The 27616-nt window shown below is 50.9% G+C and overlaps 11 protein-coding genes across 11 annotated transcripts; 5 read left to right on the top strand and 6 right to left on the bottom strand.

Annotated features, from left to right (window-relative positions):
* Nucleotides 1-589: 589 nt before the first annotated feature.
* N7459_009772 (uncharacterized protein) lies at nucleotides 590-1351 on the top strand (the record flags this gene model as incomplete). Its single annotated transcript, XM_056948940.1, has 1 exon — nucleotides 590-1351. One exon carries the CDS (start codon nucleotides 590-592, stop codon nucleotides 1349-1351), a length of 762 nt encoding a protein of 253 aa, XP_056796165.1.
* Nucleotides 1352-2409: 1058 nt separating this feature from the next.
* On the bottom strand, nucleotides 2410-4010 carry N7459_009771 (GSK family serine/threonine-protein kinase; the record flags this gene model as incomplete). The annotated part of the gene is made up of 7 exons (XM_056948939.1): nucleotides 2410-2543; nucleotides 2627-2831; nucleotides 2893-3086; nucleotides 3153-3501; nucleotides 3579-3662; nucleotides 3725-3897; nucleotides 3965-4010. 7 exons carry the CDS (start codon nucleotides 4008-4010, stop codon nucleotides 2410-2412), a joined length of 1185 nt encoding a protein of 394 aa, XP_056796164.1.
* Nucleotides 4011-9516: 5506 nt separating this feature from the next.
* Nucleotides 9517-10728, bottom strand: tom40 (TOM complex pore protein TOM40; the record flags this gene model as incomplete). The annotated part of the gene is made up of 3 exons (XM_056948938.1): nucleotides 9517-9624; nucleotides 9685-10332; nucleotides 10417-10728. The coding sequence occupies 3 exons, from the start codon at nucleotides 10726-10728 to the stop codon at nucleotides 9517-9519; spliced, it is 1068 nt and encodes a 355-aa protein (XP_056796163.1).
* A 730-nt stretch (nucleotides 10729-11458) lies between these two features.
* N7459_009769 (bifunctional fructose-2,6-bisphosphate 2-phosphatase/6-phosphofructo-2-kinase) lies at nucleotides 11459-13779 on the top strand (the record flags this gene model as incomplete). The annotated part of the gene is made up of 11 exons (XM_056948937.1): nucleotides 11459-11472; nucleotides 11628-11816; nucleotides 11882-11917; nucleotides 11996-12093; nucleotides 12145-12314; nucleotides 12377-12457; nucleotides 12511-12618; nucleotides 12667-12786; nucleotides 12847-13221; nucleotides 13295-13471; nucleotides 13525-13779. The coding sequence occupies 11 exons, from the start codon at nucleotides 11459-11461 to the stop codon at nucleotides 13777-13779; spliced, it is 1623 nt and encodes a 540-aa protein (XP_056796162.1).
* A 137-nt stretch (nucleotides 13780-13916) lies between these two features.
* On the bottom strand, nucleotides 13917-14366 carry N7459_009768 (ubiquitin-related modifier 1; the record flags this gene model as incomplete). Its single annotated transcript, XM_056948936.1, has 3 exons — nucleotides 13917-14034; nucleotides 14087-14251; nucleotides 14308-14366. The coding sequence occupies 3 exons, from the start codon at nucleotides 14364-14366 to the stop codon at nucleotides 13917-13919; spliced, it is 342 nt and encodes a 113-aa protein (XP_056796161.1).
* Nucleotides 14367-14584: 218 nt separating this feature from the next.
* On the top strand, nucleotides 14585-17055 carry N7459_009767 (Elongator subunit ELP2; the record flags this gene model as incomplete). Its single annotated transcript, XM_056948935.1, has 2 exons — nucleotides 14585-14713; nucleotides 14770-17055. 2 exons carry the CDS (start codon nucleotides 14585-14587, stop codon nucleotides 17053-17055), a joined length of 2415 nt encoding a protein of 804 aa, XP_056796160.1.
* A 414-nt stretch (nucleotides 17056-17469) lies between these two features.
* N7459_009766 (MFS general substrate transporter) lies at nucleotides 17470-19584 on the bottom strand (the record flags this gene model as incomplete). The annotated part of the gene is made up of 8 exons (XM_056948934.1): nucleotides 17470-17804; nucleotides 17872-18087; nucleotides 18152-18237; nucleotides 18297-18437; nucleotides 18493-18862; nucleotides 18926-19023; nucleotides 19188-19365; nucleotides 19416-19584. The coding sequence occupies 8 exons, from the start codon at nucleotides 19582-19584 to the stop codon at nucleotides 17470-17472; spliced, it is 1593 nt and encodes a 530-aa protein (XP_056796159.1).
* A 768-nt stretch (nucleotides 19585-20352) lies between these two features.
* N7459_009765 (NAD(P)/FAD-dependent oxidoreductase) lies at nucleotides 20353-21908 on the top strand (the record flags this gene model as incomplete). Its single annotated transcript, XM_056948933.1, has 4 exons — nucleotides 20353-20596; nucleotides 20649-20938; nucleotides 21007-21583; nucleotides 21643-21908. The coding sequence occupies 4 exons, from the start codon at nucleotides 20353-20355 to the stop codon at nucleotides 21906-21908; spliced, it is 1377 nt and encodes a 458-aa protein (XP_056796158.1).
* A 248-nt stretch (nucleotides 21909-22156) lies between these two features.
* Nucleotides 22157-23012, bottom strand: N7459_009764 (2-haloalkanoic acid dehalogenase; the record flags this gene model as incomplete). The annotated part of the gene is made up of 3 exons (XM_056948932.1): nucleotides 22157-22286; nucleotides 22350-22911; nucleotides 22973-23012. The coding sequence occupies 3 exons, from the start codon at nucleotides 23010-23012 to the stop codon at nucleotides 22157-22159; spliced, it is 732 nt and encodes a 243-aa protein (XP_056796157.1).
* Nucleotides 23013-23688: 676 nt separating this feature from the next.
* Nucleotides 23689-25110, top strand: N7459_009763 (metal-dependent hydrolase family protein; the record flags this gene model as incomplete). The annotated part of the gene is made up of 3 exons (XM_056948931.1): nucleotides 23689-23927; nucleotides 23981-24088; nucleotides 24153-25110. The coding sequence occupies 3 exons, from the start codon at nucleotides 23689-23691 to the stop codon at nucleotides 25108-25110; spliced, it is 1305 nt and encodes a 434-aa protein (XP_056796156.1).
* A 421-nt stretch (nucleotides 25111-25531) lies between these two features.
* On the bottom strand, nucleotides 25532-27357 carry N7459_009762 (cytochrome P450; the record flags this gene model as incomplete). Its single annotated transcript, XM_056948930.1, has 5 exons — nucleotides 25532-25884; nucleotides 25947-26294; nucleotides 26346-26566; nucleotides 26621-26921; nucleotides 26979-27357. The coding sequence occupies 5 exons, from the start codon at nucleotides 27355-27357 to the stop codon at nucleotides 25532-25534; spliced, it is 1602 nt and encodes a 533-aa protein (XP_056796155.1).
* Between the last annotated feature and the right edge of the window lie 259 nt (nucleotides 27358-27616).

Raw genomic sequence — 27616 nt, 5'->3', positions numbered from 1 at the left:
TGCACCGGACCAACCATCTCAGCTTGGATTGCATACTTGGTGGAGGCGGAGGATGGATTGCCCCAAGTGGTAAGTGACTGAAACATTGCCACCACTCCATTGTCTTGACTGATTGACGATAGCATTCGGATTGCATCTGGAGAACGAGCCTGACCCTCGCCTGGGGCGTAATATCGATTCAACGCATCATAACAAACATGGTATTCTGGGCAACACGTATCCTCAAACCCCAGATATCCGCCTGCATCACCCGATTGCAATCTACAGACGCGGCGGAACTGGATACACCACAACGTGAATATATTTCTCAGAAAAGCTCGCCAACTCCGCCCCTGAAAATTTTGAAGGACGTGAAATATCTAATGCAATCCCATGCCCACCAGAAGCTACCCCTTCGCTGCCACCAGAACCTCCAAAATCTTTACCAAACGAAAAGCCTCTAACCAAAACCCGGGTGGTGGAAATACCTATTCGAGTCCCAATATGTCCAAGGAGAGACGTGAGGCTCAAATTGTTCCCGCATTCCAAGCCCACATATCCCGCAAGAAACTCCCCAAGGAGAAACAGAGCAGGCTCAATCGAACATGCGATGAAAGCGGGCGGTTCAAGGACGAGGAAAACGCTGTGGTATGACTACCATAGTCAAAGTCAGTCGGCCAACTGGATCAATGAAGACTGGTCCCAGTCAGACAGCGACAGCGACAATACGTATGAGCCCAACGATGCGGACGATAACAGCGATGACCTGTCAGATTCTGGCATGGATGATACAGATCCGAAACCATTCCAAAGCTCTGCGCCTGGGGTGTCAGCTGGAACTTGCACGCCACGGATATTCAGGAAGGCAGAAGAGGCCAGCCTTTGGGATCAAGCGCTCAAGGCGCTTTCCCCAGAAGAGTTCATTCAGCTGCATTGGATAGTGGTGATCATCTCTGATGCCAGTGACACGCAACTCCTGGAACTCGTGTGGAAAGCCCTGAAACCGTGGCAGGATGGCAAAAAGGGCCCCTTCTTTCGAATCAAAGCGATTTTGGCAAGGCTTAATCGACCTCTGGAGTTCACATACGCCCGCGGCCGAATTACTTCGAAGCACCTGTCTCAGCAACAACGGTGGGATGATGTCGACCTGGCACTTCGCTTTCTTCAAACAGAAGACATCGAGGCTCTGAGAGCTGTCTTGGTTGATGCACTCCTCCTATGGGACACAGAAATGATGAAAGGAATTTTGCAAGAACACATTGACAATTTGCCAACGATACAGAGATCCTCGCTGGGCAAGCACGCGCTGTTATCTCTACAGAGTGACTGTGACTCGAATCCTATATTTGCCCAGGTGGACAATGCGGTTTGAATTCTTTGGATCATCTCTTCTGTGGGGAATGTACGCATGGGTTGGTCAATTGTCCTTTTCTACGCATCGAGTTGATTTGAACCTTCATTTTCATGCAACCTTAAGAAATAAGTTGGGAGGGAAAGGATGGTCGGTAGCAGTGTTCATGTGTATATCAAGTGCTATAAGAGAATGCCATTCTTACATGACCAGTTCGAGCAAGGGACTCCTTACGGTGCTCGACATCTCACTACGAGCCTCGTACAGAAAAGAAAACCGTCTGCTTCAGAAACGGAACATGCAGATCATCGCCGACAAGTCGAGTGTGGGGAAGGGGAGAAGAAAGAGGTGGGGAGAGGACCAGCCGAGCCCAAAGAGCCAGGGTAATGACATTTGCAAGGAAGAAGAGAACGACAACAAATTGACAAAAGCAAGGAACGCAAATAAGGAGGGATGGAATAAGAGGAGAGGAAGAGGAGAAAAAAAAAGAAGAAACAGGGTTTCTAGCGCTGCAAGTCGAAGGAATCACGGCTGTAAGCCATAGACGGCGATTTGCTCTCTCCCTCGGAGAAACCAAACCGCAATGATGCATGTCGAAATGTCCCCGCGAGGATTTGCTGCGTCCGAATATGCCTTCTCCCTCGACCGATGAAGCTATGCAGTCTTCAATCCCAGAAGGCCGACTTGCACAGAAAGGGTATCACTTTTTCCTCCCAAGTGTCGCAGACACCTCAAAAAATAAAACTCCAGGCCATGACCTCCCACCATTGCATGGCAATCACCATGTTGCCTGCACCCCCCAAATCCACCGAGTCCAGTTTTCCGCGATCAGCCGTGGCAGATGTTTTTGCTTTCCCCATCGTTTCGATCCTGGCTACCCTGACAGATATGCTGTCCCATCATGCCTGCTGGTTCAGAGAAAAGGGTATACAAGCTCATCAAAGCCCGCACTCATAATACAGAGCCCACTCAGACAGAACACGATGGTACTCGGTCGGTCGGTGGCGGGTCATCGACTCCTTCCTGTGCGGAACGCATAACGAGCAGATGTGTCCCTCGCCGAGGTGGCGTCGATACTCTCAGTCGAGGTGGGCCATCATCTCCTCCTTGGAAAGGGGGTTGAAGTTGTTGATGTCGAGGCCACGTGCTGCCAGAGCCGGACGAACGTGAGGGGGGACGAGCTGGTCGTTCAGTTGGGGCGCAATCGAAAGTTCTGCGCATCACCAGTAAGTACTTGTAGATTCCACAAGTAACAGGTCGGTACGGGTAAGAAATCGATCAAGTCACTTCACTTACCATGCCGTGAGAAGTCAAAGAGACTGGGCAGGTCCTTGGAGGGGTTGCTCGTATGGCGCGAGTCCGGTAGCCGGGTGGCCGGATCCCGCAGCTCGTCGAAGAAAGGATGGCACATTGCCTCAATCGCTGACAACCGTTGTGTGGGGGTGTATTCTAGGAGAGCCGAGATGAGGTCAATCGCCTCGGGGGGTGCTTTGCGGAAGACCTGTCATCGTGGTTAGCATGCCGGTTGTATAAGAGCACAGGGGTGCAAAAGAGCGGCATACTTTGTTAAATGGATGCGGCTTGATCTGAGGGAATTTATGCTCCATGTAGTTGGGATTCATGGTGCGGATCTGTTCCCGGGTCGGTGTGCCAAGAACCTTGATAATTTCCACCAGCTGGTCAATTCCGGATTCGCCAGGGAAGAGGGGCTGTCCCAGCATCAGCTCGGCCATCACGCAACCAGTAGACCACACATCTGTATCAATGGTATTAGCGTCTGGGAGAATGCGATGGGTTCATGGAAGTCACAAGGCTTACGCACCAATCTTGGTTGTGTAGTTGGTCGCACCGAAGATCAACTCTGGCGCCCGGTAGTAGCGCGAGCAGATATAGGAGACGTTGGGTTCGTTTTCGATCAAGATCTTGGCCGAACCGAAATCGCACAGTTTCAGGATGCCAGTGTTGGGGTCCAGAAGGAGATTCTGGGGCTTGATGTCGCGGTGGCAGATTCCTTGGGAGTGGATGTAGGCCAGCGACCGGAACAACTGGTAAATGTACAGCTTGACCTCCAGCATCGGCATCGTCGTCTTGAGCTTGTTGAAGTAGCGTGAGGCGCGGTACACCGTCTCCGGGACATATTCGAGAACGAGGTTGAGGTAGACTTCATCTTTCTGCGGTCACGGGAGACGGTCAGCTCGAAGGGAGCGACGTGGCGGGAGGGAGAGAGAGAGATTGGCGGCACACATACCCTGTCGCCGTTGGAATAGTAGAAGGCCTTCAATTCGACGATATTGGGATGGCGCACAATCCGCATGATCTGAAGCTCACGGTTCTAATCGGGGAGACACGAATCAGCAGTTGGTCGAGAGGTGGCATTCCGGCCAGCCGCCTTACCTTGAAGCGCTTGTCTTGGAGGACTCTCTTGATGGCAGCGTCCTCGCCGCTGGGGGACATCTTCGTCTGAAACACCACACCGAACGATCCATTGCCCACGATCTTGCACTGGGTGTATGAGATCTCTTTGGCCTCGCCCGTCAGGCCATCTTGGACCTTTTCACGAATGACCTCTGCGAAGGGGAGGGAAGAGAGATGGTTAGTTGGTCGCTCCGCAATTGAGGCTGAAGAAGTTCTTACCACCCATGCGCAAACTGGGGAACAGCCCAGGCCGACTCTGTGACATGGTGGGGATAGAGTGTTATGGAGGAGAAGAAGAAAGAGAATCCGTTTTGGGCGGAGTGTAATGTGTAATCGGTGGAGTCAAGCTGAGAGGGGAGGAGGGGGGAGGGGGGTGTGGGCGGAAGGTCCGAACGGGGCGAGATTGAGAAGAAACGGGCAGCGCAGTGCCAAGAATGCAGGAAAGAGAAGAAAGGAAGGAATTAAAAAAAGAAGAAAGGGAAGTGAGTGGGCAGTAGGGAGAATGCCCGACCAATAATGTAGACTGGAGGATAGGGAAAATAAGGTGGGTTAGACTGGGAAGGTTAAGTAAATTGGGCGGCTTCAGGGCGAGTCGGAGGTGACGTTGACGGGAACCAGGAATCCGCAGGGTATCTTACGGGCCAAAGTGGAAAGAAACGGGAAGTTGAGTGGGAGGAAGAGAGGAGAAGGAGAAGGAGGAGGGAAGGTGGGAAAAGAGAGGGGCGGGAAGGGAACTACTAACGCAGAGGATAAATGCTCGCGCTGTCTCTGTCTGCGCTCGCTCTATAGGTAAAATAGTAGGTCAAAATGGCCCAACCAGCAACCATCCAAATCCTAAATGGAATCCACAATAGCCTCCAGAAAAATTGAGTGGAGGGGGAAAAAAGCAAATATGAGAGCTGGAATATATATAAATTGGCCATTGCAGGCTTTATAGATCTGCTGGACCACCGCGATCTGATCTCTCGACTTCGCTCCCGGCTTAGTCTCTTGTCTGTCCTCTCTTGCGCTTCCACGCCCTCCATTTTTCCACCTCGGGTAGCATAACAGGGGGATAACGGATACCGTACTGTTCTGTACAGTCGGGTATGATATCATCGGAGGGGGATGGGCCAAGTCAACTAACTAACTAGTTAAGTTAACTAGCTCACTAAATACATACATAAGTAGTTAACTAATCGGTATTATTGCTCCAGTATCATTAGGAGACTTGTCGACCCTGGGGGAGTCTCACAGGGTCGAGGATCTGGATACCACTCTCTTGCCACTCTCCTGCTCCTCCGGCCACGGAGGCTTTCATACAGCGAGATACCGGCGAAAAAGTATCTGGAACGGAGAATGTAGAGTCTCGGATTCTACTTTGATCGGAGTCATCAAAATCAGAATAACGGTCACCAGATGAATCCGGGATTGGATCGTCTATTACCTGTAACTATGTATGTATATGGAGGGTCTACATAGTTACTATCCCCTGATTTATGACGATGGAATGGTATAATACCGCGAACCACTCGGTATAACGTACTCTCGGTCACGTTGAACGGAGACACTGATGTTCCGCGAGTCCCGTGGTCGGGTGACCAGCCGCTTTTTTCCCCAGGAAACCCGCTGATTGGCCTGCGGCCTCGTGACCGCGATGTCATCGAGTCCAGCTGACTTGAAAGAGCTTGGGCCATGTCATGGTCCGTGGACGTCGTTGAGCTCGACAACTCTTTTTTTTTCTCCTCGCTTTCCAATGCGGACATCCCGGGGCCACAGTTGTTCTCGACTCGGCTGTTTTACTTTTTCGCGGTTCGAGCTCGATGCCATGCGAGATACGGCATGAACGGGAGCCGGCAGGCCAGCGCCGATCCCGGCCAAGGATCCCCTTGGCATGGGGTGATCTCAGCCGACGAGTTGGGATTCCAGCCAGACGCACTCCCGTCCAAGTCCCGGGGATGTGGATGTGGATACGGATGATTGGGGGGGGGGGGGGGGGGGGCTGGAGAACAGCTTGAGCTTCCTCGAGCCTTCCGACTGGAGCGAAGAGCCAACCAAAGATCGTCAATAACGGGACTGGTCTGCTTGTCCAGTCCCAAGGGGCTCTGGAATGTGTTCCTGAACACCTAGCCCCTGGTGAAGGGTTCCCTCCATCTCTCCATCTCCTACAGATCGCGGGTGTTTGACTAGATCGGCCAATAATGGGCAATGCGCGCAAAAAGCCCAACGCACCCGCCGTTGAGGCGCCGGTCAGCCAGAAGCTGCGGGACGATGCACCTGGCTGAAAGGGTTATTGTTGAGAAGCTAGAACGACGAGTCTATGTACAATCGAATTCTACGGTCGTATCCCAGCATCTATAAAAGTACCAGGGACATCCGTACCTCCCAGTACTTTGTACTACTGCCAGTTCTGACCACCGCACAGATACTACAAGTACCTTCGACAAGGACAGATATTGGGGCTCCAAGTATCTAGGTCGATCGTAGAACTCTTTCCCGACTGCATCCCGTCCACTACATGGCCCGGATACCACCGCTTACCGTACACACACTCGCAGTCCACGAAGGTACCAGAGTACGGTATGGACCTGTACCCAACAGTACTCGGTCCGTTGGAAGTCCGGGAGGCCGGTATTTACGCGGTCTATCGTAAGCAATCGCCCAACCTTTACGTTGGTCTCCCTCCCTCTGGCTACTGTTCCTGCTGCAGTATTCCAGTTTCTTCTCTATGCCTTCATTTGCATGAGGCCTTTTCGCTCTTCTCCAACCCGGACGAAGATCGACACCAGATCAGCCGAGGAGGGGGGGGGGCGGAAGGGGCTGACACTTGCCACCGTCATGCGACGCTGCTGTCATTTCCCCCTCTTCGATCGCTACCCCCGTCCGTCAACCCGTCAGCTCGTCCGTAGTGACGTATCTCGATGTGCGTGAGGTGGCACGGCCCAGGGTCGAATCCTCACGGAACGATGCTCGGGTCCGACATTCACCAGTTCCCGGCTGACCCAACACCTTCCGCCGCGGTTTTGCCGACTCGATCCAGGACCCGGAGGCGAATGGTTCTGGGTGGAACTGCAATTAGGTGCGTTCCATGCCGGCCAAGCTGAGTTGTCTCTCTCACGCGAGCGCACCCACTTACATACCGAAAGCCCCGATGGTCTCCGACTCGATAGGGACCGCTCATGTCCAGTCCTTAGGGTTCGACAGTGGTACTGAGGCCATCGACGATAGTAGATAGGCTAACTCCACTGGGATCGTGTTCCTGGCCCGAAGCATAGGTATGGGTATGGGCACAGGCATGGTCCATATTTCCCTGCTCGACGCACTTTACCGTAGCCGATATGCGCTGCATCCTGCCGACTTGTAAAGGGAGAAGGAACCGGCATGCACCATACGAAGCAAGGCACGGCATTCTGTCAGACACGTGGGTCATGGTTCTGTTGAGCTTTGCGGAAGTGTCGCACCGCCAGATATGTAGAAGTTGCGCAGGCAGGAATCCAGTGAAGTATGCAAATCATGAACCCGCCGGGGCTCATTGGCTGCGCTGCCGAGATTGGGATGCGAATCCTTTGGATCACGATTGGTCTTGCTGAGGGCCGCTGTTGTTCTCCTGTCGATGGGCACCAAGTACCTCCAGGAAGTCAGTAGTCATACAGTCGTGGTATATGCTACGTAGTATACAGAGGGATCTGCCATCTGCGACGATCCAAATAACGACACTGGGATCGCTTCCCGCCATCATCACGCGGTTATAATGCACTGACGTAAGGACAATTCCGAAGTGCTAACTAGGTGGCCACGAGAGCACCCAAGTCCTTGAATCCATGTCTCTAGGGACAAAATGTTTTCTTTTCCCGTCATCCATCCAATCTTAGTTGGAGACTTGGCTGTCTGCTCTAGGGACTTTGCAATCTGCATGCAATCCGAATCGGAAACCACACACGCCCGCCCACATCCATCACCTCCTCTCCTCCTCCCCAAAAAAGCATCGTCGGCTCCCAGCAAATCCCTCGACTCGGGCATTCAAGCGACACTCATTGGGCGTGGACCGTGGCCCTTACCCACCGTCAATTTCAAGGAAACGAGGAACTACCGCACAGGCGAAGAGGATGTGGCCTCGATTGGCTCAACGCTGGAGGGGGAGGGTCTCGGGCCCCCGCCCTCGAAAGTGTAAATGTTGAATCCATCCCCAAAGCTCCCGTTCATTTGTTCCCCCGCAGGTTATCCGGCGTCGTTATTGTTCCGAGGTAGCCCAATGCAGGTCGATCTCTCAAGGACGAAAGCTGGAATGATGTCAGGCCGACTATGATAGGACATTCCCTCTGTTGACCAAGGACGGTGGAAAGCCGCAGGGCGGATTTGGCTTTGAACGGCAAGAGGACATGCTGACTTCGGCTCGCCACTACCTAGGCGCAGCCCTGCAGTACGTACATACGGACGTACTACGCCTAACATCGGTAGACTCCAGCCACACAGCCTACCGATGCACTGAAGTGTCAAATCTAAAGACAAGGCGATGTTAACGGGACATAGTATTTCAAAGGATTCGCGACCCGCAGACGTATTGCCGTAGGTATTCTTCCCATCTAACCAGCCACCATCCGTCCGCCTTCCCAAATCCCGGTGGGCCGTGAGGGAGGAACTCTCAGAGGCCTCTCGAGGCACTTACTCCAAGGGTGAGAGGGGCGCACGAAGATGGAACGCTTTGCTCCTGTACTGTAGGGTGCATAAGGCCATACCCACACCTGCACTCCAGAGTCCTGGGGGTGCCTCGTTGGCGGGCGAGGAAGGATAGTGTCTCCAACTGCCCACAGGTGGAGCGCACTAACCACGATTTTGTCCGGTTGCCTCGCACATATACCGAACACCGCCGTGGGCAATCAAGTGATTGAGTCGCGGGTGGTGGGCAAATCGTCTGGTGTATTTCCCGGAGTGACGGGTAGTGAGGTGGTGATGGGATCAGTAGGGAGTACCGATTCGATGCTACTTTGGATATCCGGAGAGCGGGAGTATTCTCCCCGCAGCGGCACGGCTCGGGTCAGATTGCAGCCGTTCCTGTTGTGAGAATGTGTTGCAACTTAGAAAAGCCCTTGTAGAGAGGATAAATCAACGGTACACGGTCTCGGCGAGGGTGTGGGCTTGGAGAAATCAATTCACCGACAGTACCTAGGTAAGGATTGAGATAAGATTCGAGGGGTCTCCTGGAGACGGAGGAAACAAGACCACAAGCTAGAACCAGCACTGGCCAGAGGAAATACCGAGGGGACCACGTTACTTGCCTCATACATCAATTCCGAAGGTCAAAGATTGTTTTACATTGGTTCGTCTATGATGCCAAAACATAAACCAGAGCTCTCCGTCGGTGCAACCCTGCACCTCCCACCTCATAAAACCCTCGCCGTAGGCCATCAATCATGACCATGGAAAAAAAAATCACACCGGGAAAGATAAAACAGGGACATAGGACATAGGACCACGAACCCGGAGGCCAGAGATGCGGGCATCGAACGTTGGGGGAGAACGAGGTCATAGAAGCGGAGACAAAAAACGGAATATGAATCTATACAAGGGAGGGGGGGGAAGAACTTTGGAATCTCCAGGGCGCCGGACAACTGCCGCGCCAGCAACCCGTATTTCAGGTGGATATACCGAGGAGGGAGTGATATGCCATATCGGTGAAGATGTCGGGGGAGAGCGAAGAACTACTAAAACAGAGAAGATGAAGGGTGATTAGGTCGAGAGATGCGAATCGTATACATCAGGCTCGACAGAAAGATCTCGGGGAAGAGAGGAGCTTAGAAGGGGGGAGGAACCATGCTGGCGGGATCGGCCTTCTCTTGTTGCTCCATCAGTTCCTCGCCGGCAATCTCCAGAGAGACGGCAAGGCCGACCTTGGCCGTTTGCTACGAGGGAATCAGTGATCGGTGTCAAGAGAACACATTGGCAACGAAAGGATTACATACCTTGGCCTGGTCAATCTCGCCGGCAAAAGTCAGAGAGATGGGCATGGCGATGCGCTTCTCCAACAGGCAGCTGACCTTGCCAGCGCTGTCGACCTGGGCGCGGAACGAGGATGCACGGAAGTCGTACTTGGCACCAATAGCGGTGGTACCGTCCCGACTGGGACCGCCCATCATCATAGCAGCCGCGTTGGGAGCGAACTGGAGGTTCATGTCAACACCGGCCTCCACGCGCTCAGACAGCTTCCGCCAGTAGGTGGCAGCAAAAGTACCCTGGGCCTGCAGCTGAGCGGTACCAATCCAGTCATCTCCCTTGTACTTGGCGCAGTAGGACAGAGCGGTCTCTGGGCGAGTGTTCAGGCCTTGGCGCTGCCAGATAGCCTCGAAACCAAGAGCGAGGCTGGGTGTGATGGACTGGAGGTAGCTTCCAACAAAAATGCCAGTCAGACCGCCCTCGAAGCAGGACGGGTTGAAGGCCTTCAGGGATGCTGAGAAGTCATCGCCAGTGTAGTCATTGTCAATCTGGAGCAGGCCCTGGGTGGCACCGGGCATGATCTGGGCGTTGGTCTTGGTGACTAGCGCCTGGTTCCAGCGGTAATTGTAGACTGCGGCGAGAGTGCCGTCACTTCCAAGGTTACCTTGCATGAACACCTGTTGAAAATGGATCAGAAGTCAGAAACCAAGACAAAATAGGGCCATTGGACCGCTGGGTTAAATAAAGCTGGCTTTTCTTACCTTCGGGCTTCCGTACATGGCGGAGAAGTTGTAGGGAGGCAGATTGCCGGATGAGCCCATGGAGAAGGCGTGCGACACACGGAACAGAGGAGACATGCCGAACACCTTGGTCAGATCGGCCCGAAGACCTGAGAACATGAAGTTAGACAGCAGGACCTCCTTCTGGACCTCTCTGGCAATGTTGTCCACGGTGCCGGGGTTGGGCAGGTTGAGCAGTGCCCTCCGCTCGGAGAACGACTTGTACGCATCCTTGATCACCGCAGCTGCGGGGTTTTCGGTAACAAAAGACAGGGAGGATATGATATCGGCCATTTTGAGGATGCGACGTGTTGAATTATGAGCGGTGTCGTCACGCGATGTCGGTCAACAGGTCCGGTGCGGAAAAGGACAATGGGGAGAAAAGAAGGATAGAGACCAGCCCAGATGATCTGGGACGAGTGAACGCCTCAGATAGCTATGGGAAAATGGAGGGAGGGCTGTATCTGATCCGCTGGGGAGTCGGGTGTTGGTCTGTAGGAAGCGAAGCTGAAGACACTGCAGTGAAAAATGCCAGTTCCGTAGCGTCTTTGGTTGCTGCCGTCAACCGGGATGTTTGTTAGGTAAGCGTCTCGGGCCTATGGTCGGGTGCGACTAATGAGGAGCTAGGGAATCGGTGTAAGTAGTAGATCCAATAGTATTGAAAGGAGAGTGCACGAATCAGCATCTTCACCAAGGATAGCATACCAATGCGATTGCTATATCCGGGTTGAGGTGGTGGAATGAAAGTGGCTGTTTACTGTGCTGGGAACCGGAGAGGAAGGATCCACCTGATATCAACGCAGTACAACCACGCCCACCGTTATCGCCTATACCGCCTCCCAAAGTCGCGAAGTTGTGCTTTGTTTCTCTTCCCTCCGACTTGCGCACCATCCAAAACTTTGCCCTCTCGGAAAGCCTCGTAGTGTTCTACATCTTCTGTTCAATCTTGACAGTGCAGTCATCCAGAGCGAATCTCTCCAATCGCCCACGTTGTTCGTTCATTTTCGTGGAGCCCCTCGCGACCATGGATACCTTACTGTAAGTCCACGCCTCTCTTTCTGGATGGCTCCAGGTCGTGCAGAGTCATCCCATGACATGGAAACTCGTTGCATTCTATTCGTTCCCATCTTTGACCGGGCAGAGATCATCTGAGGACAGATTCATCCTTGAACTCACCGCTGACGTCAATCTAGCACGGCTGAGATTGTGGCCAACTCCCCCCAGTTCCGTCGAAAATCCTCAATTTTTGTCGATGCCATCCATGACCTACCGGAAAAAGCCGATCTTGCCCCAGCTCAGCTATACAGCACTGAATCTGGCCGCCTTTTCCATTCTGGCCGGATCGTGATTATCACTGTGGGGTTACCCGCAAGAGGCAAGACGTATGTCTTGATTGCTACCAATAATCATTTGCCTCTTGTATGCTAAGTTTACGAAAACTACATAGGCACATTTCGGTTGCCTTGGCACGCTACCTTAGATGGTATGTTTAAGCACTTAGGCCGGGTCCAGGATCTCGTATTTCGTCGTTTACTGTATATGCTAATAAGCAAAACAACAGGCTTGGTGTCAAAACTAGGATTTTTCACCTTGGTGATTATAGACGCGCCACAATCCCGTTTGGAGAGGACATGCCAGATGATTATTTCTATGTGAACGGTAAGCTCTATACTCGTTTCTATCTGTATGACAGCGCTTAACTGCATCTAGCAACTGCATCGTCTGTCCTGCTTCGCCAAAAGATAGTTAGGAAGTGCAGAGAGGATATATACCACTTTCTCAACCACGAAAATGGCCAGATCGCAATTTACGATGCTGTCAATCCTCTGGCCTCAGGAAGACGGTCCCTTGCCAAGGAGTTTGCAAAGCACGACATCGAGGTAAATAGCAATATCCATGTTGTTTGAGTGATATATAGGAGGCTGACACATCCGGCTCATAGACTCTGTTCATCGAGTCTTGGTGCGATGATGAACGCATTATCGAGGAGAATGTGCGAAGGGTAAAGATCTCTTCTCCTGATGTGAGTCTGTCCTTACCAAATTGATCTAGCAGCGAAACTAACGATCAAATCAGTATGTCTCATGGAGTCCAGAAGATGCAGTCAAGCATTACCTTACTCGCATCTCCTCCCGAATCCCGCAATTTTCGACCATGGAGGAGAAGGACTTGAATTACATCAAGGTGTGCACCGTCGGCGCTGTGCCGTATGAATATACTAACCTATGGCAGATGATCAATGCGGGTGAGCGACTAATCGTTAACAATGTGAGCTTTGGTTACCTTTCCAATCGCATTGTTTTCTATCTTTTGAACCTGCACATCAAATCGAGACGAACCTACTTCGCACGTGTAAGCAACTTCCTAGTAGGAAATTTGTGCGAGAACGAGACAGGCTAAACGTGAACATAGGCCGGCGTCTCGCTCGAAGCGGATTCTTACAAAGCCGACGCTTCTCTATCAGAGCAAGGAGAGGACTATGCTAAGAAAATGACTGAACGTCTGCTAGCCCACCGGCAATCTGAGAAGCAGAATACTATCGACCAAGGTGAAACTGGCTATGAATTACGGCCTCTGAAAGTTTGGACATCTACAAGACGCCGAACTGTGGAGACTGCGAAGTATCTCTATGAAAATGGATACAAAGTACGTCAGCGATCTCAGATGAGTCAACTCAACCCGGGCGTCTGTGAAAAAATGTCAGAGAAGAGGATTCGAGTCGACTTCCCGGACGAAGTAGCCAAACACGAGCTTGACCCATATCACCATCGGTATCCCCGTGCGGAGGTAAATGATTCCCCTAATGCCAAGTCTTGAATATTTTGTTTTGTTCGTCCGCTTATTTTTTTTTTTTTCTCAGTCATACCATGATCTCGCTGTTCGTCTTGAGCCGATAATTCTTGAACTCGAGAGAGAACAGAATGACCTTCTGATCATTGCCCATGAAAGTGTCTTGAGGGTCTTGTATGGCTACCTCATGGCTTGCAATGCTGCTGATATTCCCTTCTTGGAGTTTCCTCGGGACGAGATCATTGAGGTATGCTAGGAGCCCGATTGGAATAAATTTGCAGCTAGCTGACCTGGTTCCAGATAATCCCCGAAAGCTATCAAAATGAAGCACGACGGATCCATATCCCTGATCTCCCAGATGAGATTATTCCCGCCTCGCCCGAAGACTTGAAGATCCCAGTGCCACCAAGCGGAATGGTTTCCCCGATGCAGGGTCTGGGAAGTCCACAGGATGGTCTTGCGACTCCTCAGAGTGGGAACCGGACTCCAAGTGGGATTCGGACCCCCCGTGAACCGGAGAGAATTTCGCAGCAACATGTCGAAGACGTGGTTTAGGACTAGCCACGCAGACTTCCTTCCGGGGTGAAACCGATGCAGCCTTGTTCCCCGTGTCCCTGGTGGTTCTTGCACCTCAAAATTGACAAGGAGACCCGTGCATCTTTTGTTAACCATTTCCTTCCCAACGCCTACCACTAGCCGCCATGTAGCGTCGATACAAAGACAATATTATCTCCGGGCTGCAGCTCATATGTTTCCTCGCCTTCGAGTTCCCAGTCGGCGTCATTGATTAGAACAAGAATACCTGGTCGGCTGCCAAAATAGATTAGCTTTGGGTCCATAGAGAAAACTCGATATTACGTACACGTTGTCTTCCATGATGAATAGTTCCTTCCGCTGATCTTTCATTACGTTAAGGACCAAGTATTGAAGCAGGTATGCGATGTTTGGCTGGCTTCCGTCATCCATACGGGCTGGCAGGGAGATTTTATGCTTGCGCTCATTAGAGAACAGCATCTCGAGTCCACCACTGTCGGAATCAGTCAGACATTGAACAGGGAATCTGGGGCTTGGATGGACGCGTACGTGAGCTCCACGGTAATTGGAATAGAGGCATCGGGGTCTCCTTTCGCAGAACTAGCCATGGCTTCGGTGGCTTGTAGAGTCCCAGGAAGAGTAATTGAGGTATGTCTCTCCCTCGAGATGTCAAGCTGGCGAAGGTGAAAGTTGAAGGAAGAAGAGGAGGGGCTTTCTGGGCGCAAACTCTCTTATCGATAAGCGTCGCCCACATTTTTATCGATTGTGACAGCTCTTTTCTCCGCCATTACGCAGAGACCACAGGGCGCACCGGTCCTTGCAAGTCATGGCGTCAGTTACAACTGAATACATCAGTGTGGGAGGCAATCGCCATCCGGCGGCTGCAGATTGGGATGTCCATTCCGGTGTCCTCGCATATGGGGCTGACAATAATGTCGCCTTGTGGGAGCCTCTGGTAGGTCGATTGAGACCCCATAAATCTTTGATCCATTCGAGTTAACCACATACCAGGACGGGTCTTATCGGGGAGTTTATGCTCTACTTGTGGGCCATTCTGATAGAGTCAGCGTGGTCAGATTCTACACATGCCCGTCCTCGGGAGTGAAAATGATCATCACCGGTTCCGTCGATCGCACAATCCGAGTCTGGCGACAAGAAACTGCCTATGAGCGCAGCTACGTACATTCATTCACTCTTGAAGGTCATACGGGCTCGGTCAACGCGATAGCTGTAGCCAGTGGGACGGACATTGTTACGTCTGGTGCCGCAGATGGGACAGTTCGCATCTGGAGAATCAATGCACATGAGGGCCTGAAGTGTGACTTGCTTGACACAATTATCATGAAACCTCGGTTCTTCCCCCTGGCAATGTCTCTATGGGCCCTTGAAAGCGACAAGGGCCGGCCCTTGGTGTTGGCTGTTGCAGGCACCACAACTACGGTGCAAATATACGTCGCAGAATCATCCACTGGCAAGCCAGACTTTCAGCGGCGTGCTCTTCTTGCCGGCCATGAGGCTTGGGTTAGATCCCTCTCGTTTACCCGTGATAAGCAGAACAAATCCAATGATATCTTGCTTGCCTCAGCCAGCCAGGACAAATATATTCGTTTATGGCGATTGCGGTTGGGTGAAGCCAGCGCTCTCGCACCTATCGATGACGCCGATCCTTTGCTTGGTGGTATGGAGCCCACACTCTCAAACAAAGCTCATGAGTTTGAGGCAGCTGGTTCAAAATATTCAATTACCTTCGAGGCTCTTCTTTTCGGAAATGAAGACTGGATTTACACCGCTACCTGGAACCCCAACCCGATACGGTCACAACTTCTGTCAGCATCTGCTGATAACACAGTCACTATCTGGGAACAAGATCCAGTTTCAGGCGTATGGATGTCGGTAGAGAGAATGGGAGAGATCAGTGTACAAAAGGGATCGACCACGGCGACTGGCAGTGCAGGCGGATTCTGGATTGGACTTTGGTCACCAGATGGCGAGCAGGTCGTGAGTTTGGGTCGCACAGGTAGCTGGAGAATGTGGAAACATGATCCTAGCGCGGATATCTGGATTCAGAATTTCGGTATATCAGGCCATGTGCGGTCAGTCAATGGCATAACTTGGGATCCCAGTGGGAGCTATCTTATCTCCACCAGTGCAGATCAAACCACTCGGCTTCATGCAGAATGGTTACGTGACAACCAACGCTCATGGCATGAGTTCTCCCGCCCTCAGATCCATGGATACGACCTGAACTGCATCGATACCCTGGGACCATCACAGTTCGTGTCTGGTGCAGATGAGAAACTTCTGCGTGTTTTCAACGAGCCCAAGCAGATTGCAGAGCTTCTTGAGAAACTTGCTGGCTTCAAACAAAAAATCGAGGGACACCTCCCGGACACGGCCGAAATTCCCGTGTTGGGTCTCTCGAACAAAGCCCAGGGAGATGAGGCCCTAGTTCAAGAGGATGAGGCCAATGAGGGGGCACCAGCTGCACCAGCAGCCTCGCTGATGATAGACTCGCCGCCACTGGAAGACCAACTAGCTCGATATACACTGTGGCCCGAGCATGAGAAGCTTTATGGCCATGGTTATGAAATCTCAGCTGTTGCCGTCAGTCACGATCGCACACTCATCGCCACTGCCTGCAAAGCTAGCTCCGTCGACCATGCCGTGATTCGACTGTACGATACCTCCGACTGGCATGAAATCAAACCTTCTCTGACCGCGCACTCGTTGACTATCACGGACCTCTCATTCTCCGAAGATGACCAACTCCTTCTTAGTGTTGGTCGAGATCGACAATGGGCCATCTTTGCCCGCAGTGAATCAGATCCAAAAATCTTCATCAACCATACTTCTAACCCCAAAGGCCACTCTAGAATGATACTGGGGGCAGCCTGGGCGCCGCTTATGACAGATCGTATCTTTGTCACCGCCGGACGGGATAAATCAGTCAAGATCTGGCAGGAGACTGAGAATACGTTCACTTGCAAGCGTAGTGTCTCATTGACATCCGCCGTCTCCGCGATTTCGTTCCTGCCTGCCACCTGCAAGAACTCGTTTATCCTTGCCGTTGGCGAAGACAGTGGTGTCATATCTATTCATCGGTTCACTTGTGATAGCCTGGAAGCCCACCATGTCGTGACTATCGATCAAACTATAGCTCCCTCGAGAGCGGTCACGCAGCTCGCATGGCGACCGGTGTCGAGAGTCGATGCAGACAGCAGCGCTCAGTTTGAGCTTGCAGTGGCTAGCGAAGACACTTCAACGCGCATATACACCATTTCAAACATACCATTATGATGTGTACAGAATAACATGCACATAAGCTATGTGAAATGGCAGTGAGTCTCCTGGAGTACCTTTTCTCGCTTGCTATAAAAATATGAAACTAATGAAGACCCCAGGAAGTAATTCATTCTTATTGTGTAAAAGGTTGAAAACGTAATACCTTTTGAGTACGCATGGTTGAATTGCACTTTTCTCTCAATAGCTCGTCTAAGATAGGAGTATGGATAGTCTGACCAGATAAGTTCCACAGCAGAGGCACCTCGACTAGTCTTTATAATGCGCACTATTGCTTGTTATTTATCCCAACTGTCATATTATGGACGGAAAGGAAATAAAAGGGTACAGAGCACTTGATTCTCACCTCCAAACCAGAGAAAGGTAAACACCACTAAGCTAGAGAAACAGAGAGACATGACAGCGCTGGCCCTACATGGTGTACCGGAAGTAGGGGTTCTTGAGATCTGTTACATCCTTCTCTCCTAGTTCCCTTCCACGTCGCTCTTGTTCCTCCTTGGAGATGCCACTTTCCGCGGCGAGAAGATCTCGGCGTCTGTTCTCCCACATATACCAAATTCGCCAAAGCAGAATAATGATCGCTTCAAGCGCAAAGCAGACGCAGCAGGTAATGGTGCCAGATACATAACGGGGCGCGTCTTTAGTCTTGAAGACCTGCGCTCCTGCCATATTACCCGCACAGTATGCAATCAAGGTCATCGACGAGATGACAGTTTGTTTAGTCTTTCCAGCCACATTTGAAGGAACTAAAAAACACATTAGTGTAAGAGATTAGGGTCATTAGATGCCTTCCGACACTACAAGCTCACTTACTCAGGCTCCAGCCAAGAAAGATTGCCAATGAAAAAACCACGGTCATGATGTACATGCCCCATTTGATCCACTTATACTCGGGTGTGTCTGGAAGCAACGACATGACCAAAAGCCCGATGAAGGGCAAAATGCAGCTTGCGATCATCACCCACATTCTCTGGTTTTTGACCTTCCGTGTATAGAGGCCGACCAGGAGGAAGACCACAGTGTAAATCGCTAGGCAACGTTGAAATCAGTTCCAAAGAAAAGGCTGCTTTGAGTAGAATAATGATAGACCCACCATTCCGTGGACAGCCGTAAAGCATAGACTCCCAATCACTGAAACCAAATGTTTCGTACATCAGAGAACTGAAGGTGGTAATGCCTCTATTGTCCAAAGTTAATTCGAGCCCGGAAAGAGGGAGCTGCAGCGTCTGATCGCTTACCCATTGGGTATATTGGCCAGGAAAGAATTCGCAAAGGAGAAATATAGCTGAGGGTCTCTGAATGCTTCAGCCACTTGTGGCCACGACCATTCTCTGCCGGTAGTGTCTTGGCCACTCTGGTTTTCACTAGTTCGCGCCGTTCTTTTGCCAAGCATGGTTAGCTACCGACCATCGAGATAGGGGAGTAATGACATACGCCATTCGTTTTTCATCCGTGTTCAACCATCGAACCTCGTGAGGCGTACCAAGGATGAAATAAGATGCAACAGCACCCGCAAGAGTCAGGGATCCAAGGAATAAGGAGATACATCTCCAGGCTGCAATACCACCAGATGCTTCGACATGTCTGGCAATTCCATATAGTATCAGATTGCAAACGATAGAGAAAAATCCTTCAGAGGATTGCCAAAACAACGACCTGTCAGCGTGCTCGTTTGTGCGATACCATGTACCAGTGAGAAGCAGAAAGCCAGGAGAGATATTGCTTTCGAAGAAACCCTGCAAGGCGCGGAGGGCCATGAATTGACTCCAATTCTGCACCGCGCTCGTACAGATGAGACAGACCCCTATGATGACGTGTGAGTGGGTTTTCTTTGAACGGTCTAGAATCATTCATGGGCCGTTCGTACCCCAGCATGTCATATAGATAGAGAGGACAAGGCCGGCATTGAATCTCTGTAGCAGATAGACGGATGGAAACTCTCCGATCATATAAGTCAGGTAAAAACTGCTCGATCCTTAGCAATGTTTTTGCTTCAGCCGTGGTTTTTTCCCTACATTGTAGTCAACCATTCGTATTGTTGGCCATGTAGAGCCAAGTCGGTTTCCATGCCAAATAACTAGACTCAATTAAACTGGGAATATGGCATTTAGAGTGGCATAAATACTTACCGCTTGGGTGCTAGTCGAAGTCTTGTCGGTTTGTTGTATGCCATAATAGAAAAACCTGAACCATCAGACCAGAGCTCTAGCCTGAAGGGTAGGGGCACAATCGGAAACACCAACATCATGGGAAGAAGATACAGATCGATCTTCCGCATCAATCTCTTGTACTCTGGAACCGTATAATCTACACAGCCTTCGTTAGCACCATGTCGAGTATTGTAGAGCTTGACCTACCGGACAGAAGGACAGTATCACCAGGTTCTGTATCGACGTCCAGCTGGACGTCGGCATTGAGATCATTGCCCTTGTCGATCGATTTCCTTTCGGACTGGGAATACTGATACGGTTGGTCCATGGCCAGCGATCCATCACTCGCGATCGTCTCATGGCCCTCTTTCGACATCGTTGAGGCAGTCTCTAGTAGAGTGTGCGCTCAGAGGAAAACTGAGGGCCGCAATTGGAACTCATAGGAGAAGCCGATGTTCCCCAGAGTCGAGTCTGATCTTGAGATGGCACTGCCGGTAAAAGTACTGCCCCAGGAAGCCAGCATAGACTCCTTTCAGATACCAGTAGCCAGTAGTCGGTTGGCCATGCTCTAAGAAGCTTTCAACGGCGCGAACGGAAAATCGCGATCGTTTGCGAATCCTGCACGGTCAAGCCCGACCAGCGGGTCAGACGAGGGCTTGAGCTCGACATGAGGCCGAAAAAACTACCGGATGAAGAACAAACTAGTGGTAAAGTTGTTATCTGACGGACTGCGTTCTTATCTGCGAGCGGGAGGAGATCGAAGTCGATGCTTATCGTGTTGACCGTGGAGAAACCAATCAGCCGGCCGCGATAAAAACAATTGATACCCTCGACATCGACTGCGGGACAAGCTAACCCAGTTAACACTTAGTGGTACCAAGTCTGACTGGATGTACGTAAGTCCTCCCATTGTCCTTCTGTACGGAGATACTCACTCTAGGTGTACTACTAGTGAGATTACGGCTCGGCGCAGCGCGAAGATCAGAGCTTCCCCGCCGTTGTCCCCCGAGGTGGAACCGCGAGACATGATGTCCCGGGCTCCAGATCCTTCTGAATCTCGATGATTTCCATGATTCATATATGAAAGATACGGACTCACATGCAAGTGGAAATCCACCGAAGCTAGTCCAGCTTCCCTGCCATCATGTCGGATTCCTCCTCAGCCCCCGTGCCCAACCCAACAACTCCTTTCTGGAGGACGGCCACTCACGAGCTTGACTGCCATCGCAGCACTCCCAATCTCCCAGACGAGTCCGATATTGTCATCGTCGGTGCCGGCTTTGCAGGGGCCGCACTCGCCCATTTTCTCTACAAAGATAATTCGTCTCCTCCTTCTATTGCCATACTGGAAGCCAGGGAGGCATGCTCTGGAGCAACAGCCCGCAATGGTGACAAGATATATTTGGGTCTCACGGTGCGTGTTGGCTAACTTACGTGCAGGTGGTCATTTGAAACCAGACGTGTACTTCAATCTCCCCAAGTATATCAAGAAGTACGGAGCTCGTGCTACCGTTGACGTCGCTCGGTTCGAGGCATCCCAAGTCTTGGCCGTCAAAGAACTCGTGGAACAGGAGCAAATTGACTGCGACTTTGTGCTGACACGGGCTTGCGATGTAATCTTGGATGAGGGTTTGGCAAAAGAGACTGAGACCGCTTTCGCTGAGTTGGCAAAGTCTGGGGTCGCTGATTTGAAGGACGTCCATTTCACTCCACGACGGAATGCCGAGAGGGTTCGTTGGCCACATTCATCGTTCTTCGCGTTCTTTGACCACAGAAATATGCTAATTTTTTTTTTCAGGTCTCAGGCGTTAAGGGAGCGTTGAACTGCTTCACATTCACTGCTGGCCATATCTGGCCGTACAAAATGGTCATGCATCTTTTGGAAAAAGCCGTGGGCAAAGGCGCCAACCTTCAGACCATGACACCGGTCACACACATCTCCGACGAGCCCTCTCCAGATGGCAGATGGTTGGTGTCTACCCAACGGGGGACGATCAAAGCTGGGAAGGTGCTTTTGGCGACAAATGCCTACACACCTCATCTGGCACCGCAGATGAAATCACGCATCATTCCGGTCCGAGGAATCTGTAGCCGTATCGTGGCAAATAAGAACAAAACTGCCCCCTTTCTGCCTCAAACATACAGTATACGCCACGGCCCTTCTCTGTACGACTACCTTATTCCTCGACCAGACGGCAGCATTATCGTCGGCGGCGCAAAACAAACATTCTGGTCGGACCGTTCCCATTGGTATGGCGTGACAGACGACAGCAAACTCATCGAGCCGGCCAAGTCGTACTTTGATGGGTATATGCAAAGAACGTTTATAGGGTGGGAGAATAGTGGTGCTTATACAGACAAGGTCTGGACAGGGAGTATGCTGATTATCTCCCGCCCTTCAACGATCTGTGTCTAATAGAGCTGATTGATTTAGTCATGGGGTATAGCTCCGACTTCATGCCCTATGTCGGTGAAATGCCCAATCGACCCAACCAGATGATTCTCGCCGGGTTCTCAGGCCACGGCATGCCCTTGATCCTACACTGTGCCAAAGCGATCGCGGAAATGGTACGCAATGGATCGAGATTCGAAAACACGGACGTGCCTTCAGTATTTCAAATCACGGAAGAGAGACTCGCAAGTACCAGGAACGAGGTTTTGGAAGGACACCAGACAGGGAACCCCCAAAGCAAGCTGTAGGATGCGTGATCCGTGGATTGTGTATCAAGATTTGATAACCAAAATGAGTATAGAGTGCAATTTGCACAAATGCAAATATGTTTGGTGCAATATGAACAACATAATCGAGAATATGTCTACTTCTATAAGGGTTCCTTCTGTTAACTCCCATTTTTCGGATTTGATACCCCAAAAGCCTATGCCCACCTAGAAGTCCTATGGCTGTGTGGACATTCTGCAACAGTTCATCAACACAATTATATTTCAAGCTAGTTTGAAGTTGATGCACCAACAATCCGATCTGCCATTGTAACTAGATCGTCTGCCACGACATCCATCTCTCCGAAGATATCAGAGCATGGCTCTTTCTCCCAGACTGACACCCATGCTCCTTTGAAACTATTCTCTCGATTAGCAAAAAGCAGTATATATGAAGGGAAGAAATACAAGGAAAAAACTGACCCACAGCGCTTTGCCGCCGCGGCATCCCACATGTGGCCTGCTGCAAACCATGCCTCTAGGCCCTCCCGATCAAATTTCTGCAGAAGGTACTGATACGACGATGGAGCCGGCTTGCCGACACCGATAGTGTCACAGGAGACAAAATTAGCGGCCGGAAACTCCACTCCACCTTCGGCAAGATACCTGCCAACGCGAGACGTATCACCGGCTGTCAAGGCCCAGACGGTGAATCCCCCGGCTCGAAGTCGGGAAAAGCACTTGGCTAGGGCAGGCCTCACTTTCAGAGTGCGATACGACGCTAACAAATACTCGCGATCTTCATCAGTGGCAAACTCGCGTGGCTGTTGAATACCAGCCTGCCAGAGCGTTCGATAGAAAATGGAGCGGAACACATCAAAGAATTGCACGTAATGGCCGGAGACACTCAGGTATGTGTACTCCCGCTCTCCGGCTTCCATCCAGGCATACCCAAACAGGCGGGATCCGATATAATTGACTCGAAGCTTGTCTCCAATTCGAGCTTCGATGGCATCATAGAATGCATCGTAAGAGACACATGTTCCTTTTAGTCAAGGCTTAGTATACTAGGCCCTCCGGGTGGGGAAGCGATATGGAGCGCTCACCGACCACGTCGAACACGACGTGTTTGTTCTGGGCTCCCATGGTGCACTTGACTTTCACAATGCTCTGATATCCTCTAACTTTGTGTGGATGATCTTCGGTTTAATAGAGCAGAAAGTAAAATCATCATTTGTTGAAAGTGTGGGGAGGATTATTGCTGAACGGAGAACGGCATGAGGGGGGAATCGGAGAGACGGCGAAAGCCGAAGATCCTCGCCGGCCCTGGAGATAAGTTTTTATCGCGTCGGTAGAACCGATATCAATGAGCAGGGTTAGAGTGGTTATCTGGGTGGAGCTGCATATCGGCGTTATCCTAGCAGCTTCGATTGCCCCAACTGAACCATGCATAGCGGAGATTCTGGAGTATCGCAACCAGCCTAGGGAATATCCGGATCTAATCTCACCTTCCGGAGGCTGATAAAATGCCTCCTGTAAAACAGAATGCATGTGCCAGACTAGGCAACTGATAGTCATGGTTTGTTGTGGCGAAGATGCGCTTGTACGCTGATATCGGCGGCGGGCGCTCAGCAACGCCAAATTTGCGGGTTGGAGCGACGCAGAGTCAGTCATGGTCGATGCACACGAGCGACCCTCGGATGAGCATATCTGAATGAAAAATCACGATCCAGTTCGTTCTCTGATGTGCTATGATGCTCAGCTTCAGTGCTGAAATCGTCAGTTCGCTGGTAATCTTCTTGCAAAAGGCTCATCAATCATCATGACCTCGTTTACTCTGCATACCTCTTCATTATTCGATCCGAAAGCGAAAAGAGTCCTAAAGAATATTTCAATCACCGTGGACTCAGCTACTGGGCGTATTGTCCGCATTTTCGAACGCGATGATCGAAATAAACCGCTTTCGGAAGCAATGCAACAGGGCGATATTGACTTGCGAGGGAAATATGTTCTTCCTGGCCTAGTTGATGCCCATACCCACGTCTTCCTACATTCTTATGAGTATGTTGTTCTGGTATGAAATGTAAGAAATACTGACTAAAGTGTTGAAACAGCGAAGCAGGTGCGCTGCAGCAAAAGCGCGACGAAAGTATTGTTGAACGAGTGGTGAGAGGAGTCAACCATTGTCGTATCGCCCTATTAGCAGGATACACAACCTACAGGTAATTTTGGTCCTTGAGAAGCTATGAGCCTGAGTGGATGCTTTGAGAGCTTACCCTGCTGTAGGGATCTAGGCTCAGAAGGGATGCAGGAGTTCGATGCCAATCTGAGGGATGCCATCGCACGAGGCCTAGCTCCTGGGCCTCGGCTGTTTGTCGCAACCAGAGTGATTGCCAGCACCGGGTCCTTTGAGTGTCGGACAGAGAATGCCGGTGGTGGCCACTGTTTACCCGCTGGCGCCGATGCAATTGACGGGGTAGAAGCGTGCCGCCAGGCCGTTCGCAGGCGCATTGCGGTTGGCGCAGACATTATCAAGTTCTTCGCCGATTACAGGCGCAGAATCATGCGGTCTCCACCGGCCCAGCAGCACCCGTACATCCCAAGCGTTCTGCATCCTCCCGCAGACCCGAATCCAGATTACATGGTGTTTTCCCAGGAGGAGATGAACGTGATTGTGACGGAGGCTCGATTAGCCCGATGCCCAGTCTCTGCTCATTGCTGCACCCTTGAAGGAGCTCTCGCGGCCATCGAAGCTGGTGTGAATTCGATTGAGCATGGATATTTTGGGAATGATGAAATGTTCCAGCGCATGGTTGAGAAGAATGTTATGCTGGTTCCCACGCTTGCCATAGCGGAAAAGCTTCATTCTAGAAGGTTCGCTCAGATTCTCCGTCAAGTGAAGCGCGCCCATGATTTAGGCGTTCGCATTGCCTGTGGAGGTGATACAGGGACATATCCTCATGGTGACAACGTCCGGGAGCTGGAGTTGATGATTGAGGCTGGGATCCCAGTGGCTGATGTTCTGGAAGCATGTACTGTTGGAGGCTGGGAGGCTTGTGGAGGAGACATGTGTGGACGCCGTTTTGGATGGTTTGAAGAGGGCCTGCAAGCAGATATCATTGCCTTGGAAAAGGATCCCGCACGATCCGAATCCGCCTTACGCATGGTAGACTTTGTCATGAAAGACGCGCAGATTTGGAAGTTAGACGGCAAGCCACACGGGATGCTTCAATCCCAGGTTTGATCTGAGGTCATTGAATCTAGTGTCCGATGATGCAGACCCTGTGAGGCCTTGAGGTATGATTATGTGATGTACGGCGATGAGAAGACGAGAGAGAAAGAAGTGAAGCCATCTGGTCAAGTGATACGACATACTCATGCCCCAGGTGTCAACAGTACCTTAATCGACGAACGAAAACAGAACAGCTGAGCTGAGTTAGAAAATCAATAATATGGGTTTTCATAAAGTGGAGTTCGAATCGACGATTTTCTATCGCATTATGTTGCGCGAGATATCATATGAGTAATTTCTTATTTGTGGATACACTGAGCCTATGCTGACAGTTGTTCGTCGCTTGTTAAAAAAGCCCTTGTAGATCTAACTGGACTGTCAAAGCCAATATCTTCCCGGTCCCAAAATTCTTGGCCATTTTTGAATTCGTATATCAAGATACATCTTCTTCACATTTTGAGTTCTCAAAACATCTCTTCAAGAACGACTCGTCCCGAGGAGTAATCCTGACTTTGAAATCGGAAGGAATCGCATTGGATGCGGTTGGGTCGCTCTTATATTGTACGTAGTCAGTGTTTGGAGGCATTTCCCTGCTCTCGGTGATCTTGAACGAGACAATTAATCGCAAAATTGCAGAGTATAATACTCGGTTCGAGAAATTGACCGCCGTGCACATGCGAGAACCAGCTCCAAAGGCAAAGTGGTATGGGGCTGGGACACTCTTTTCTTTGCTCAGCCAACGCTCTGGTTGAAATTGGTCGGCATCTGGGCCATATATAGCCTTGTCTGTTTACAGAACTGTTAGCATGCGGGAGTGACAAGGGGGTAGTTGAATTTTGAAGAATTACCCCGATTTACAGCCTGCGCATTCACGTAGACCAGAACACCTTTTGGGATGTGAGATCCTTGATATACGAAATCTTTATATGTCTGTCGAGCGGCGAGAAGTTTGAGAGGAGGGTAGAACCGTAAGGCTTCCTTCACCAAAGCTGAAACGTACACACTCTTTTCCTCAGCAACACAGCTCTCAAAGGCTTCGTCGGGTGTGTTATAAGTATTCATTATATCATCGTACGCTTTTTGCTGCATGATTTGGCCCTGTGGGGTTGCTAGGACGCCGATGGTTATTATGGCAGTAGAAAAGAGGGTTTCAAAACCGCCTGACATGAGGCCACCGAGAATCGTTTTGATGTCCACTGGTAACATTAGCCTTTTGTCAAGGATATCCTATCTGCAAACATACATACGCTTTGTCAAGCCTTCCTCGTTGTCCGTCAACAGCATCTCGGCCACACATTTCTTCGATGCAGCCGGCAGTGGGATCGTCTTTTGGACATTCTCCAATATGACAGACAACCATTTGTCGCGACGCCCCCGTACTTCAAGGGCAGTAGTCGTTCGTCTGCTACTCGCCAGATACCTCAGGTGAGGGATAAAATCTTGGGCATTCGAGTTGGTTGATCGGAAGCTGTTCCAGGTTAGTATCGAAATATCTAACTATAGACCGGGGTGAGTATCTGACCTTGCAATTGTACTCGCGTCCGACAAAATTTGAAGAAGCAGTGGATCTGCTATGGACGAGAATCGAGTTCCGTAGCAGAACATCATCATTACGTTTAATGCAAGCCGCTTCTGGTATATGTGAGGCATGATTTCCACGGCTCCATTATGACTGTCCTTGTAAAGTGCCGCGACCATTGAAGCTGTTTCCAGATCCAACATCTGCCGCATTTTCTGAATGGAGGGCCCAGTGGTAAACGAACCGACGACGCGTCTTTGCTTCTTTGTACGCTCGTCCCAAGGACTGGTGCCAATAGTGGCCGCTTAAGAGGAAATCGTCAGATTGGAAAGCACTCCGTCCGCTGAGATCTCATGCTCACCTGAGGTTGCAGAGACAACGCCATGGAATGTATAGAACCATGGACGGTCCAGAGTGGCAGATTGGTTTTTCACCATCCATTCTCGGGCAGCATCGAACGAATTGAGGATGAAAGCTCTCCGTCGTCCCATTCTAATCTGGAACACAGGCCATCCATATTGTAACGCCCATTTCTCGGCGGTGGTCGCGTGGTCTTCCCCAAGCTGATAGAGATGGCCGGCGAGAAGATCAGCCCCCGGGACTTCAGGAATCCCCTTGACTTTCGGATAGTCGACATAAAGAAAGCGAAAACCTATAACAAGCAGCACAAATGCCGTAGCTAGAGCTAAGATGAGTGGAGCAAAGCCCGTCGGCCACCGAGATACGAGCAGGACGTCCATGACTGACTGTCCTTGCGGATTTGGATGAATAACCGAAAAAAAAGACCAAGTAAACCATCGGCAGAACAGAACAATTGGCCAGGCTTTTAGGGGCACTTGGTACCATGAGTGACTGAAAAGAATAACCCATTTCGGTTGGACTGTGGAGTGAATGATATGCGTCGGCGAAACGCGTCGGGCGGGTGCGAACAAACGGAAAAGAGCGAGGTGCAATCCACGCGTCGTTCGATCCTAGATAGCTGGACAACCGACATACGCC

The sequence above is a fragment of the Penicillium hispanicum genome, assembly GCF_028827665.1.
Source record: "Penicillium hispanicum strain IBT 35686 chromosome Unknown utg000008l_segment0_segment0, whole genome shotgun sequence".
Taxonomy (NCBI): domain Eukaryota; kingdom Fungi; phylum Ascomycota; class Eurotiomycetes; order Eurotiales; family Aspergillaceae; genus Penicillium; species Penicillium hispanicum.
This window is presented reverse-complemented; position numbering and strand designations above follow the sequence as displayed.